Consider the following 14,792-nt stretch of genomic DNA (forward strand, 5'->3'; position numbering starts at 1 on the left):
CGGGGTCCGGAGAATTGCTGGGGGGGGGGGCACTGCCAATGGCCCATGACCGGTGTAGCGCGGTCCCTGCCCCCGCCAAAAAACCGCCGCCAAAGAATTCGGCAGCTGGCGTCGGAGCGGGGGTGGTCGGAGAATCACGCCCCTGGTTCCTCCCATTAATTACATCATCTGTATCCCACTAGGATGCCCCATGATCTGCTTAGCTATGACTAAACACCATCCTTCATAATTATCACACCCCAGGGAATTCTATAAACAATATTCCATTAGCAATCTCTGCAAACAAGTAAATGGTTAAAATCAATGAATTCCTCATCTTTACGACTCCTTAATCACAGCTTTAGCAGACATACTGCCTGTATGTATCTGAACCCAGGAATTTTAATAACATTACTACAATAAAATATAATATATAATTTCCTGCATCCATTACATCTTATATGCTTCAATTAAATTGCCTCTTACTCTTCTATACTCCAGCGAATATAAGCCTAGCATATCCAACTTCATAAGACAACCCATCTATTCCAGGTATTAGTCTCATAAACCTTCGCTGAACTACATTTAATGAATTTACATCCTCCCTTAAATAAGGAGACCAATACTGTACCAGTATCCAAGATTTGGTCTCACCAATGCTCTGTAAAACTGAAGCATAACCTCTCTACGTTTGTATTTAAATTCCCTCGCAATAAACAATGACATTCCATTAGCTTTTCTGATTACTTGCGGTGCCCACATGTTAATCTTTTGAGATTCATTCACTAAGAAACTGTCAGGAAAATATTTGTGATATGGAAATATCACGGACATGCAAGAAATTGGAATATTTTTCTAGCTGGTTATATCATTTAAAACTGTGGGAAAATGTAAGTTAATTAAGGCAGGTACAGCATGGATGTGTTATTGGAACTAGTGCTTTGGAGATGTTAATGAGCTTAATAACACTGCAAACAGAGGTTTACCTCAGGCAAGTTAATAAAAATGGGGGACAGAACATGAATGAATTTGAATAAGTTGTTGAAGGTTTCAAAGAAAAAGATACAAGATGTGAAAAGAGATGTGTGAAGAAAGGTTCATAAAATGAGTGCACTTTGAGGTGTCCTCACGTGGGGAGAGAGGTAATGCTCATATCTGCGAGGAGTGATATTGCCTGTGGGTGGGGGTGTGGGGCACCCTCAAACTCACTCCGACATTGGGCACCGTTTCGAAATGGTGCCCCAATCTCTGAGCAGCCGATCTATCCGGTGAGTTTAGCTCCCACTGCTGAAACAATTTCTAAGTGTAGAAAGGCTAGGGAGAAACATCCTGAGGCCCAAAAAAGCAACTAAGTGTGAGCGAATACCGGTCTGGATCTCATTCAAAAAGTCAGTGGAAAACAACCTGCCAAAATCACCCAAAATGACACTTGGAGATATTTGGGGGGAATCATGCCCATGATGTGCCTTATCAAGTGCCTTCTGGAAATATAAGTACAGTCCATCTACCAGTTCCCCTTTATCCACAGCACATGTGACTCCTTCAAAGAACTCCAATAAATTGAGTAAACATGATTTCCCCTTCACAATACCATGTTGACCCCGCCTGATTACCTTGAATCCAGAGTCCGCTGCTTGTAATTCTTCTTTGCAAATCCAAACACTGATCAGTGGTGTTATCTATCTGCCCACTTAAAAATCAGGGAGTTCAATTTTTAGTTCTTTAAAACCACAAAGCCTGGGTTATAGATTATCCTCAAGACATGCCATATATAGAGAAGCTGCGGATTTTATGGCTAATGCACCCTACAGCCTTCTAGTAATCTTATACCTCTTTTTCTATATCTATATATTCACGAGAGAACAAGAGAGAAAATGATTTATTATGTTATTTATTAGAAAATTTGATAGAATTGACTAGTAGGATTTTTAAAAAATGTACAGAAAATATTTTAGCAGAAGTGTGGCAATAACATTTTGGGCATTTTAGTTAACTATTCAGAAGAATTTTGGGGGGAGCTGTGGACTTAAGCCTTATTGTATGTATTCTTGTACCACAAGCTCTTTCAGTGAAGGCAGGTTGCTTTGGCAGCCATGCAATTCCTCTAATTCAGTCACCTTTTGTTGGAGGTCTCTCATGTTCTTGCCCAGCTCATTACCTAGAGTTATCTGAAGCGTCAACAAAGGGATAAGGTACTTGTGGCAACTGTGGTTGTACAAAATAATTCCACCTTTCTCACAGAATTGGTAGGCATCCTCGATATTACTCAAATCTCTGCAGCACACACTGAGAGCGCTGAGTGTAAGAACAAGACGTTCATAGTAACGCGTACACAGTTTTTCCTGCAAGCTCAGTACATTCAGAAGGCAATTCAGAGCCCTGACATATTGTCCACTTCGAAGGCAGTTGTATCCTTCTTGCACCTCTGGTAGGAAGAAGAACTCAATGAATTTATCTGATTCACGGATGTCTTTGATTGCGTGCAACTGTCGTAAGTAGTCCATGAAAGCCAATTTACGTTCAGTGATTTTCTCTTGCATGAAGCACCTGGCCATGGTTTTCTTTGGGAATGTAATTTCTTCTATCTCTTCTTTAAAATCCTTCAGGATGTTTTTGTGTAACTTTTCAAAGTCCGAGTATCGCCGTTCAACGTAAGCCTGGCTGCCGTCATAGGTGCCGGACTTTATCACCACCACTTTGTACACCTGGGGAAGCAGGAAATACTGGTTAGAATAGTTGTGAGCAGTTTCAACTCATGGCACATGTTTAATTTGAAAATAAAGCGATGCCGCGAAGACTCTTATGGCTCAGACAGTACCATTTTCTTTTCTTTGCTAGCTTTAGCGCTGGCCTATTTGGAGTAGCACAAAGCAAAATTGTAATTCTGCACCATAACACCTTTTGAGAATTTCAGATCCCTTTTTACATAAATACAATTCAGAAACGCTACCCCACAGAGGTTTGTGGGATTACTGTTATTAATTAATGACTATGTTTTCCTCCCTGTGGTAGTCCCAGGTATTGCGGTACCTAAGAGGTGGATGACCATTGGTTAGACCCAGGAGTCTACCATTGGCTGTTGTACATAGCTCTGCCCTGAGAGGCGGAGTATAAGAACCGGTGCCATCCCAGCAGCCTTCACTTTCTGTACCGAAGCTGCTGGGGTAGAGTTCTAGCAGATTAAAGCCTTCAGTTATGGAATCACTTCGTCTTGAGTGTAATTGATTGCGCATCAATTTAATCCGCTACAACTTCAGTTGGAAGGATGGATCTCCGTATCAAACCGGAGTGCCTCCAGCTCAGCACCCACGGGGATAACTCTGCTGCTATTTTTAAACACTGGCTGGCGTGCTTTAAGGGCTACCTCGACACGGCCGTAGGAACCCCCACGGAAGGACAGAAGATGCATCTCCTGCGCTCCCGGGTCAGCCCTGGGATCTACCCCCTTATCGAGGAGGCGGAGAACTATGCCGCCGCTATCGAACTGCTGGAAGGACATTATATCCGCCCGTTAAACCAGGTCTACGCTCGTCACCTGCTTGCGACTAGGCGGCAAAGCCCTGAGGAAACGTTGGAAGATTTCTACCGGGCGCTACTGGTGCTGGGCCAAAACTGTGGCTGCCCGCAAGTTTCGGGGAGCGAGCACACGGAACTTTTAATCGGGGGTGCTTTCGTGGCAGGTATGACCTCCCCCGATATCCGCCGAAGGCTCCTAGAAAGGGACACTCTGGGACTTACAGAGGCACGGGCCCTTGCAGGGTCCATGGACGTTGCCTATAAAAACGCGCTGTCCTTTGCACCTGATCGCGCGGCGGCCCCCTGGGCTGCGTGTCACTCCGCAGCGGCAGCCCTCAGACCTTCCCCCTGGCCCCGCAAGCCTGCGCGGCGAGACAGTCCGCTAACGCCACCGGACCCCGCTGTTTCTTCTGCGGGCAGGCGAATCATCCCCGCCCGCGCTGCCCGGCCCGCACCGCCACCTGCAAAGGGTGCGGCAAGAAAGGCCACTATGTGGGGGTCTGCTACGCCCGCGCCGTGGCCGCGGTTTCCAGCGGCTATGGGCCGCCGCGGCAACCCTCCCTTCAGGCCCCGACCGGCCAGCTCTCACCGCTCCCCCTATCCTAACGCCACGTGCGACCCACGGGCGTGGCCATCTTGCCCCCTGGACCCCAGGCTGGACGGGTGGGCGCCGCCATTTTGTCCATTGCCGACGCCATCTTCATCCTCGGACACCATGTGCGACCCATGGGTGACGCCATCTTGGATGGGGCCCCAGGCCCCCAGCTCGGCCGACTACACGCTGCCCGATCAGAACTCGCAACTGCTTCATCTGGCCTCAGTAACACTGGACCACAGTCGACCTCGGACACTCGCAATGGCTACAACGACGGTCCTCATCAACGGCCACGAGACGTCGTGCCTGGTTGACTCTGGGAGCACGGCAAGCTTTGTTCACCCCGACACGGTAAGGCGCTGTTCACTTGTAAACCACCCTGTAAATCAAAGGATCTCCCTAACCCCCGTGTCACACTCGGTGGAGATACAGGGGTTCTGCCTAGCAAACCTCACTGTCCAAGGTAGGAAATTCAACAATTTCCGCCTGTACGTCCTGCCGCACCTCTGCGCGGCTACCCTCCTGGGGCTGGATTTCCAATGCCATATGCAAAGTCTGACTTTTAAATTCGGCGGCGCTATACCTCCCCTTACTGTCTGCGGCCTCGCGGCCCTTAAGGTCGACCCGCCTTCCCTGTTTGCGAACCTCACCCCGGATTGCAAACCCATCGCCACCAGGAGCAGACGGTACAGTGCCCAGGACCGGACCTTCATCAGGTCCGAGGTCCAAAGGCTGCTGGGGGAAGGGGTAATCGAAGCGAGCAACAGTCCCTGGAGAGCTCAGGTAGTGGTGGTAAAGACCGGGGAGAAGCATAGGATGGTCATCGACTACAGCCAGACCATCAACAGGTTTACGCAGCTGGATGCGTACCCTCTCCTCCGTATAGCCGACCTGGTAAACAGGATCGCACAATACAAGGTTTTCTCCACGGTGGACCTCAAGTCCGCCTACCACCAGATACCCCTCCGCACTAGTGACCGCAGGTACACTGCCTTCGAAGCAGATGGGCGGCTCTATCAATTTTTAAGAGTTCACTTTGGTGTCACTAATGGGGTCTTGGTCTTCCAGCGAGAGATGGACCGAATGGTTGACCGGTACGGCTTACGCGCAACATTCCCGTATCTGGATAACGTCACCATCTGCAGCCATGACCAGCAGGACCACGACACCAACCTCCGCAAATTCTTCCAGACCGCGAAAATCCTTAACCTGACCTACAATAAGGATAAATGCGTGTTTAGCACCGACCGTCTAGCCATTCTAGGCTACGTAGTGCGAAGTGGAGTCTTAGGACCCGACCCTGAGCGCATGCGCCCCCTCATTGAGTTCCCCCTCCCTCACTTCCCCAAGGCCCTGAAGCGCTGCCGAGGGTTCTTCAGCTATTATGCACAGTGGGCCCCCAATTACGCAGACAAAGCCCGACCCCTGATCCAGTCCACAACTTTCCCCTGTCGACGGAGGCCCGCCAGGCCTTCAGCCGCATCAAGGCAGACATTGCTAAGGCCACGATGCGCGCCATCGACGGGTCCCTCCCCTTCCAGGTCGAGAGCGATGCGTCCGACGTAGCTCTGGCGGCCACCCTCAACCAAGCGGGCAGGCCCGTGGCTTTCTTCTCCCGTACCCTCCATGCTTCCGAAATTCACCATTCCTCGGTCGAAAAGGAGGCCCAGGCCATAGTAGAAGCTGTGCGACACTGAAGGCATTATCTGGCTGGCAGGAGATTCACTCTCCTCACGGACCAACGGTCGGTTGCCTTCATGTTCGATAATGCACAGTGGGGCAAGATTAAGGACGGCAAGATCTTGCGGTGGAGGATAGAACTTTCCACCTTCAATTACAAGATCTTGTACCGTCCCGGGAAGCTAAACGAGCCTCCTGATGCCCTGTCCCGTGGCCGCACAAATGGACCACCTCCGATCCCTCCACGAGGACCTCTGCCACCCGGGGGTCACTCGCTTTTTCCATTTTATCAAGGCCGGCAACCTGCCCTACTCTATCGAGGAGGTCAGGACAGTCACCAGAGACTGCCAAATCTGCGCGGAGTGCAAACCGCACTTCTACCGGCCAGAGAGGGCGCACCTGATAAAGGCTTTCCGTCCCTTTGAACGCCTCAGCATGGACTTCAAAGCCCCCCTCCCCTCTACCGACCGCAACACGTACTTCCTTACGTGATTGACAAATACTTCCGGTTCCCATTCGCCATCCCCTGCCCAGACATGATCACCACCACCGTCATCAAGGCCCTCCAGGGTATCTTTACACTGTTCAGTTTCCCCGCATATATACACAGCGATAGGGGGTCCTCCTTTATGAGCGACGAACTGCGTCAATTCCTGCTCAGCAAGGGCATCGCCTCGAGCAGGACGACAAGTTACAACCCCCGGGGAAATGGACGGGTAGAGAGGGAGAACAGAACGGTCTGGAAGACCGTCCTGCTGGCCCTGCGGTCCAGGAATCTCCCAGTCTCCCACTGGCAGGAAGTCCTCCCGGTGGCCCTCCACGCCATCCGGTCGCTGCTCTGTACAACCACAAATCAGACACCTCACGAACGTCTCCTTGTTTTCCCCAGGAAGTCCTCCTCCGGGACCTCGCTCCCAACCTGGCTAGCGACACCCGGACCCATCCTGCTTCGGTAACATGTGAGAGCGCACAAGTCGGACCCGTTGGTCAAGAGGGTCCACCTGCTGCACGTCAACCCCCAGTACGCCTACATAGCGTCCCTGACGGCCGGCAGGACACAGTCTCCCTTCGGGACCTGGCGCCTGCTGGAGCCCCACGCACACCCAAACCATTTCCACCACCCCCCCCCTCCCCACAGCACCTAACTGGAGGGTCAGTACCCCTGCCGCTCCTGCCTAGGCCCGACCACACACCGACGCCCCCTACAGGCGCTTTCCCCCCCTGTCCACCTTTTGCCCCAACAGCGCCGCCTAGGGGTGATGAAGCTGTCAGGGAGGACGACATCACGCTCCCGGAGTCGCAACCGTCGGGACCCCCATCAGAATCACCGCCGAGGCCCAGACGCTCCAGAAGGACGACCAGGCCACCCGATCGACTGATTGCTGCACTATGAACACTTTGTAAATACCCTCTACATCACGGTACCTCCATACCTGGTCATACCATGCGAAAGGAGACTATTAACGCTGGCCACCACCCCCGCCGGGCTCTTTTTTAACAGGGGGTGAATGTGGTAGTCCCAGGTATTGTGGTACCTAAGAGGTGGATGACCATTGGTTAGACCCAGGAGTCTACCATTGGCTGTTGTACATAGCTCCGCCCTGAGAGGCAGAGTATAAGAAACGGTGCCGTCCCAGCAGCCTTCACTTTCTGTATCGAAGCTGCTGGGGAACAAGTTCTAGCAGATTAAAGCCTTCAGTTATGGAATCACTTTGTCTTGAGTGTAATTGATTGCGCATCACTCCCTAACTAATTTTAGCACAAAAATGGATGTGAATATAAAGCAGGGAGCAGAATTAGCAAGCGGAGGAAAATATCTCTCCAAGGGCACTATTCCAATCTGCAATATTAGCCAAGAGCAAACTAAGAAGTGGATTTTTTAACTAAAGTAGAAGATTTCCCACACTTTCTTCTGACTAGCAGTTGTGGAATTCTGTATAGTCACTGGTGTATGTAGAATTCACCTGGGGAGGAATAGAAGGCTCACAAGTATGTCAGAAACATTTAGAATTAGAAATATCTAGAATTCAAATGTGAATGTCAGTCGAGGTTGCAGTAATGTGACATATTGGAATCGTCAGCTTGAAGTGGAACAAAACTCTTGAGAAGCAACAGCAGTGAATTAATGGGAACTTATTGGCATTTTGATGAAGGTTGATCAATGTGTTATCAAATGGGATGTAAAGATCATGCAAAAGTGCATACAATAATAATAATGTCTGGTTTGCTGTTTGGAATCTACCCACAACATTGCAAGGCTTGTCATCCTGATATCATAACCTTTGGAGGAGGGAAAGATAACATTTGTGGATTTCTCTGATGGCAAAATGATGGATGGGATTCTCCCTTTCCCGCTGTTCATTTCCTCTTTTCTAATTACAGAAAACACTTGGCATTGGTGAAGTGGCCAGCAGCCACAACAAGGTTGTTGATAAACATTATGGTTAAGATCAATAGAGGGTACTTCAGATGCATTCAGGCCTTAAGTGAAAGATAAATAAACAAACCTCCAGCTTGCTGTGTTTAACCCATTACGCTATCTATCAAAGGCTGGTTCGGCACTGTGAAATTGAATGAAGGCTAAGCATTTCAAAGGATCTCAGGGGATTTCAAGGCTTTTCAAGTGTTATGGGCTTTCTGGGAGGGCTTGGACACTTCAAAAAGCAGCAATTTTAAATGCATATGGCTGAGGGAGCAGATGTGAGGATTGGGAAAGCCTGCCTGGCTTGCATCTTCAATGAACTGTCTGGTCTGCTCATCCGCTGTCAGGCAGAGCAGGTCAGAGTGAGAAGGCCACTTCAATATTTAAACAGGTCAGACAAGAACAAAGAACAATAAAGCACAGGAACAGTCCCTTCGGCCCTCCAAACCTGTACCGGTCATGATACCAACCTTTGCCAAAACCCTCAGCACTTCCTTGTGCCCTATCCCTCTGTACCCATCCTATCCATGTATTTGTCAAGATGCTGTATGAACACCGTTAATGTATCTGCTTCCACAGCCTCCCCTGGCAACGCGTTACAGGCACTCACCATCCTCTGGGTAAAATACCTGCTTCGCACATCTCCTCTAAGCTTTTCTCCACGGACCTTAAACCTATGCCGCCTGGCGACTGACCCCTCCACCCTGGGAAAGAGTGCCTGCCCATCCACCCATCCATCCTCATAATCTTGTAGACCTCTATCAGGTCACCCCTCCACCTCCGGCTTTCTAATGAAAACAGTCCGAGTTTATTCAGCCTCTCCACATAGCTAACACCCTCCAGACAAGGTAACATCCTGGTAAACCTTCTCCAACCTCCACATTCTTCTGGTAGTGCGGTGACCAGAATTGTGCGCAATATTCCAAGTGCGGCCTTAGCAAGGTTCTATACAACTATAGCATGACTTGCCAGTTTTTATACTCGATGCCCCATCCAATGAAGGCAAGCATTCCGTATGCTTTCTTGACTACCTTGTTCACTTGTGTTGCCACTTTCAAAGATCTGTGGACCTGCACGCCCAGATGTCTCTGACTTTCTATATTCTATATTCCTAAGTGTATTGCCATTTACTGTGTATTTCTCCTACCAAAAGGCACTACCTCACATTTGTCCGGATTAAACTCCACTTGCCATTTCTCTGCCCAAGGCTCCAACTTATCTATGTCCTGCTGTGTCCTCTGACAATCCTCAACACTAACTGCCACTCCACCAACCTTGGTGTCATCCGCGATGACATGACAATCTTTGATGATCTTTGAACAGAAATCTGCCTGACATCACCATGCCAAGAGTGATCTTCAGGTTGCGAGATAGGAAGGGGCAGTGCAGACATGGGACCCTCTTCCCAGGGCACGGTCCCAGGGTCAGCTCCTTACCCACAGCCCCAGCCCCCAGGACCTGTGGGGGACCCTCCCTCTGGAGCCTGGCAGTGGCAGAGGGGCACGTGAACAATGGGCTAACATCATTTGAACCCCTCCCCCCGCCTCAGGGTGCAGCGCACCAGGCTAGGGTGTCACTGCCACGGTGTCAGTGCCATGGTGCCAGAAGGAAGTGCACCTTAGCCAATACCAGACTCAGGGAATGAAGGGGGGCTCTGAAGAGGGGACGGGGTGAGCTGAAGGGGTCTGGTAGATGGAGGGGCGCTGAGGGAGCTGTAGGGATTTGGTGGGGGCATTGGGTCACCTCATGTGTGTGTGGTGTGGGTGGGGTGTGACCCGTTATTTCCGTGGTGGGAGGGGAGGAAAGATGTCCCTCCTTGATGAGGAGTTGGGATGCTCTCCTTGTCAGCAGGGCTGGTCAACCATTGCATTGTGGCATTGAACTGTCTCTGGACCCTGGGATTGGGGTGCCCATTCAAAATGGCAGCCCAACACCAGTAAGCGCTGGGAAACCAGCGTGCTCGTCGCTATACATTATTTTGCATGGCAAGGGTCTGTGAATACCATCTTGGCGATGCTCCTGGAACAGTCCTAATTCTCTGCTGGCAGGAGCACTTTTCTGGAACAGAGAATCATGCCCAATAATTTAGTGTGTAATAAAGCAACTTTTTTAGTGGAGTTTGCACATTCTCCCTGTGTCTGCGTGGGTTTCACCCCCACAATCCAAAGATGTGCAGGTTAGGTAGATTGGCCACGCTAACTTGTCCCTTAATTGGGAAAAAAAAAATAATTGGGTACTCTAAATTTATAAATAAATAAATAAAATAAAGCAACTTTCTCTGAGAGATTTTTATTGCGATTAAACCTAGTGTGAATGTTTTAAACAAAAAAAAATTATATCTACCTTTTGCTAATCATGAGAACCTTTGGTGTTTTGAAGAATAACTTTATAATCGAAAGGTCTGCATTGCCCATAGTTGATTGGTGGAAAGTCAAGGGTTAAATCCTGCTGTAAATGTTTCTTTTTTAAACTGAAGTGACAAATAAATATCTGTGGCAAGTTGAAAACTGAGCATGGAGTTCCAGTGACACTGACATTGAGTAGGTGAATTGTTTTCATTCGCACTGTAGAATATGCCGGCATCAAACTGGGACATAAATTTGTATTTTGTCAAAGCGTGGCCCTATGTAATAACATCTATCAGCAACCAGTCTTCCATGACAAAATGTGGACCATGAGTCATAGCAGCATCTATTGAGGCCATTATACCTATGCCCCTTGAGTCCTCCAGCAGCAATATGTCAAATTTGAGGATTTCTATGCATCTAGCTTTCCTAATGTCTTGGAAAATATCAGTTGTACACAGTTGTACATAAGGAGCCCTCCATGCACCTTCTGGAATTCATCCAGTTTCTTGTAATTCAAACCCGCTGGATTTAGATAGATAGACAGCATATCGTGGACTGGGTAAAATCAAAAGTCTGGTTGTCAAATCTCCACAGTTGTGCTAAGATTTAACACTTGGGGCAGGGGGTGGCAATTTTCTAGTGCAGCACACATTTGACAGGCAGCGGTTGCACTACACCTGCCCGATGGCTGTAATGTGAAGCCCAAACCATTTTCATGGTAGGGCCTCATCTCAAAATTCTGGGTCAGTTCTTGCTGTCTGAACCTAATCTCTTCAAGTCAGCCATTGACGTTGCTGCAAGTGCAGATTTTGACAGGTGAAGGGAACGCCCAAGTCATGGGAGTGTAATTCAAATCACCCTTCCCCTCACCAAGCACGCCATATTTACTACATCTGTCTCAAACCACTCAGATACTGTATCGCAATGTGTTACTTCCTGAAAGAAATGCATTTCCCTTGCATCTGAATGAGCGAAGTTTTCTGGCGAAACAGATTTGCATGCCTGACAAATCTGTTAAGAGTTCTTTGAGGAAGTAAAAAGGAAGTTGTGGAGAAAGGGGAACCAGTGGATGTGATTTATTTAAATTTCCAGAAGGGTTTTGACAAGGTGCTGCATGGGAGACTGTTAATAAGTTAAGAGCCCATGGTGCAAAGGGTAAGTTCCTGGCAAGGATAGAGGATTAGCTGACTGGCAGAAGGCAGAGAGGGGGGATAAAAAGGGTCTTTTTCAGGGTGACAGATGATGACTAGTGGTGTGCCTCAGGGGTCAGTGCTGGGATCACAACTTTTCACAATATACATTAATGATCTGGTAGAAGGAACTGAAGGCACTGTTTTTTTATTAACATTTTTTGAGGTATGTATGGTTTTACAACAACAAAATAAACAATGTACATGAATGTATAAACATAATGCAAAAGCCGTCTTCCTCCCTTCCAGGTCCCACCTTTACTAACCCCCTATTCTAAACTAAGCTAACCCCCAGCCGCCCCTCCCCCCTTCTTCCCCCCCCCCCCCCCCCCCTCTGCTGATGGTTAATTTTCCGCCAAGAAGTCGACGAACGGCTGCCACCTCCGGGTGAACCCTAACAGTGACCCTCTCAAGGCGAACGTGATTTTCTCCAAGCAGAGAAAGCTAGCCATGTCCGATAGCCAGCTCTCCAACTTCGGGGGCTTTGAGTCCTTCCAAGCAAATAATATCCGTCTCCGGGCTACCAGGGAAGCAAAGGCCAGAACGCCTGCCTCTTTCCCTCCTGGATTCCCGGATCTTCCGACACCCCGAAAATCGTCACCTCTGGACTCGGTGCCACCCTTGTTTTTAACACCGTGGACATGACATCCGCAAACCCCTGCCAGAATCCCCTCAGCTTTGGGTATATCCAGAACATGTGGATATGGTTCGCTGGCCCTCCCGCATACCTTGCGCACCTATCTTCTACCCCAAAGAACCTGCTCATCCGGGCCAATAACAATGGGGGCGGGATTCTCTGGCTGCGCCCGCTCAGCGCTCGGAAATTCCCGCCCAATGTCAGTGGACCTTTACATGGTTACCGTCCCGCCCGTGGCGATCTTGTGCTGGGCGGGGCAGAAGAATCCAGCCCTTTGTCACTTTATTGGGCCCTGGGGAGTTTCTCACCGGTTTAACCCACACTTTGAATTTTCTTCAGCACTGAGGAGCTGAACTTAGAGATCGGGCTGCCATTTTGAAAGGTGCCCCGATCTCTAAATGAGCTTGTGGGTCCCCCACATCCCACACCCACAGGCAATGTCACCCCCCACACACATGGACAGTACGCACACCCCCAAGTAAGGACACCCTTCTAATGGGAACCTGGGGTTCTCTCCTCTTCAGGCCACTCAAGCCCCCTTACAGGTACCCCTTCCAGGATCACCACCTGTCATCCCCAACCTCACAGAGGCCCCTATGTACCTGCCATGCACCCACCCTATCCTTCAAACCCCCCCCCCCCCCCACTCTCCTTTCATGAGCATGGCCCCTCTCAGCCCCCAAACCTTGGTAGTGCCACCTTGGCACCTGGGCACCCTTGCACTGCCAACCTGGCACTGTTCCTGCCATGTTGGGCATGCCACCGGGCACCTTGGCAGTGCCAGGATGGCAGCACCAAGGTGCCGGCTGGGCTGTGTCAAGGTGCCCACGTTTCAGGGGGAGGGACAGGGAGGTATCCTGCACTGACCTTACCACCCAGGGTCTCCGATGCCCCAGGAGACCCCCTGGGTGTCGTCCCGCCTGGTCCACATTTGTGTGGACAATGCTGAACAGCTCACAGCTGCAGCCTCACTGGAGAGGCCGGTTGATCCCAGCAATCAGCAAAGGAAAAGTGATAGGTGATGAGTTCCGAGATAAGACCAGAAGACCAGAAGACATAGGAGCAGAGTTAGGCCACTTGGCCCATCGACTCTGCTCCGCCATTCAATCATGTCTGATATTTTTCTCATTCCCATTCTCCTGTCTTCTCCCTGTAACGCCTGATCCTCTTATTGATCAAGAACCGATCTATCTCTGTGTTAAAGACACTCAGTGATTTGATCTCCACAGCCTTCTGCGGCAGAGTCCCACAGATTCACCACCCTCTGGCTGAAGAAATTCCTCCTCATCTCCTTCATCCTCCCCTCACACACCTCCCCTCACCCCCCTCCTCTCACCCCCCCTCTCTTCACCCCCTTCATCCTCCCCTCACACACGTCCCCTCACCCCCCCTCCCTTCACCCCCCATCCCTTCCTTCACACCCCTCTTCCCCGCGCTGAACCACCCATGCGGCTAACGAAGCCCTCTTTGTGTCTCCGGGGCAGAAACTGTCCCACAATCATCGGGAGAGGGCCTGGCCTGGCTTCGGGGTGTCACACTTAAGAATCCGCACTACCTTCGAGGAACGGGCCCTGGTGGTTACCGGGGTGGCCGAGGACAGAGCGGTCACCAACGCGGAGGTCGGCACATGCCACAGAGGTGAGAATCCACCCCTCTCACACTCCTCAGGATCTGTCAAACGTGATTTGTTATTGCCATACAAGCTGACCCATCTCGCCCACTAACCACGTGTCCATTCTCCTGCAGGACCTCCAGCCAATGGCGCTGGCCCATCCCGGGATGTCTCCCCCCCTCCCCCTCCACGGCTTCCAGCAGAACACCTCGGAGGAGAGCTCTGAGAATGCAACCATCGATGAGTCACAGCTGTCATCCCCACCCTCCACCATCGCAGATACACACATCTCGGTGGGCAATGTTAGTGATCAGGCTTCTGGGGCACATGCTGGTGAGCACCACACTGCTGATGCACATCAGGTGGAGGCAGGAACGCCCAGGCGAGATAGCAGTCGGATGTCTGCTGGATCCCAGGACCCAGCTGGGCCCCAGTCAGATGCTGAACCCCTGGAACAGGTTTATCCTGAGCTGATGGAGACTTTAGGTTTCAGCCAGGACATTCAGAGGGAGATGTCAGCGACACTCCAGCAAGTCCATAGCACATTGGAAGAGTCCCAGAGGCAATGCGTGGCGCTGAAGCCAACAATGCACGACACCAGCACCATTAGTGGAGGTGTCCAAGGCATGGCGCAGTCGGTGACGGGCATGGCTGAGGACCTCGGCAGAATGTCTGATTCACTGGGGGCATGACCCAGTGCCAGGCTGACCTTGATGAGGCGCTGAGGGACATGTCCCGGTCTCAGATGGGAATGGCTGAGGTGCTGTGGAGCTTGTCCCAATGCAGGTAGGCATTGCCGAGGCGCTTCAGAGC

General features: G+C 50.5%; 1 protein-coding gene across 1 annotated transcript in view; it reads right to left on the reverse strand.

Moving 5' to 3' along the window:
* Nucleotides 1–1,854: 1,854 nt before the first annotated feature.
* snx20 (sorting nexin 20) overlaps nt 1,855–14,792 on the reverse strand; it is a 39,105-nt gene continuing 26,167 nt past the window's right edge. Inside the window, exon 4 of the mRNA XM_072518230.1 lies at nt 1,855–2,684. Within this exon, the coding sequence (XP_072374331.1) occupies nt 2,013–2,684 (672 nt within the window). The 3' untranslated portion in view covers nt 1,855–2,012. The remainder of the gene's footprint in view (nt 2,685–14,792) is intronic.

Source organism: Scyliorhinus torazame, chromosome 10, assembly GCF_047496885.1.
Source record: "Scyliorhinus torazame isolate Kashiwa2021f chromosome 10, sScyTor2.1, whole genome shotgun sequence".
Lineage (NCBI taxonomy): Eukaryota > Metazoa > Chordata > Chondrichthyes > Carcharhiniformes > Scyliorhinidae > Scyliorhinus > Scyliorhinus torazame.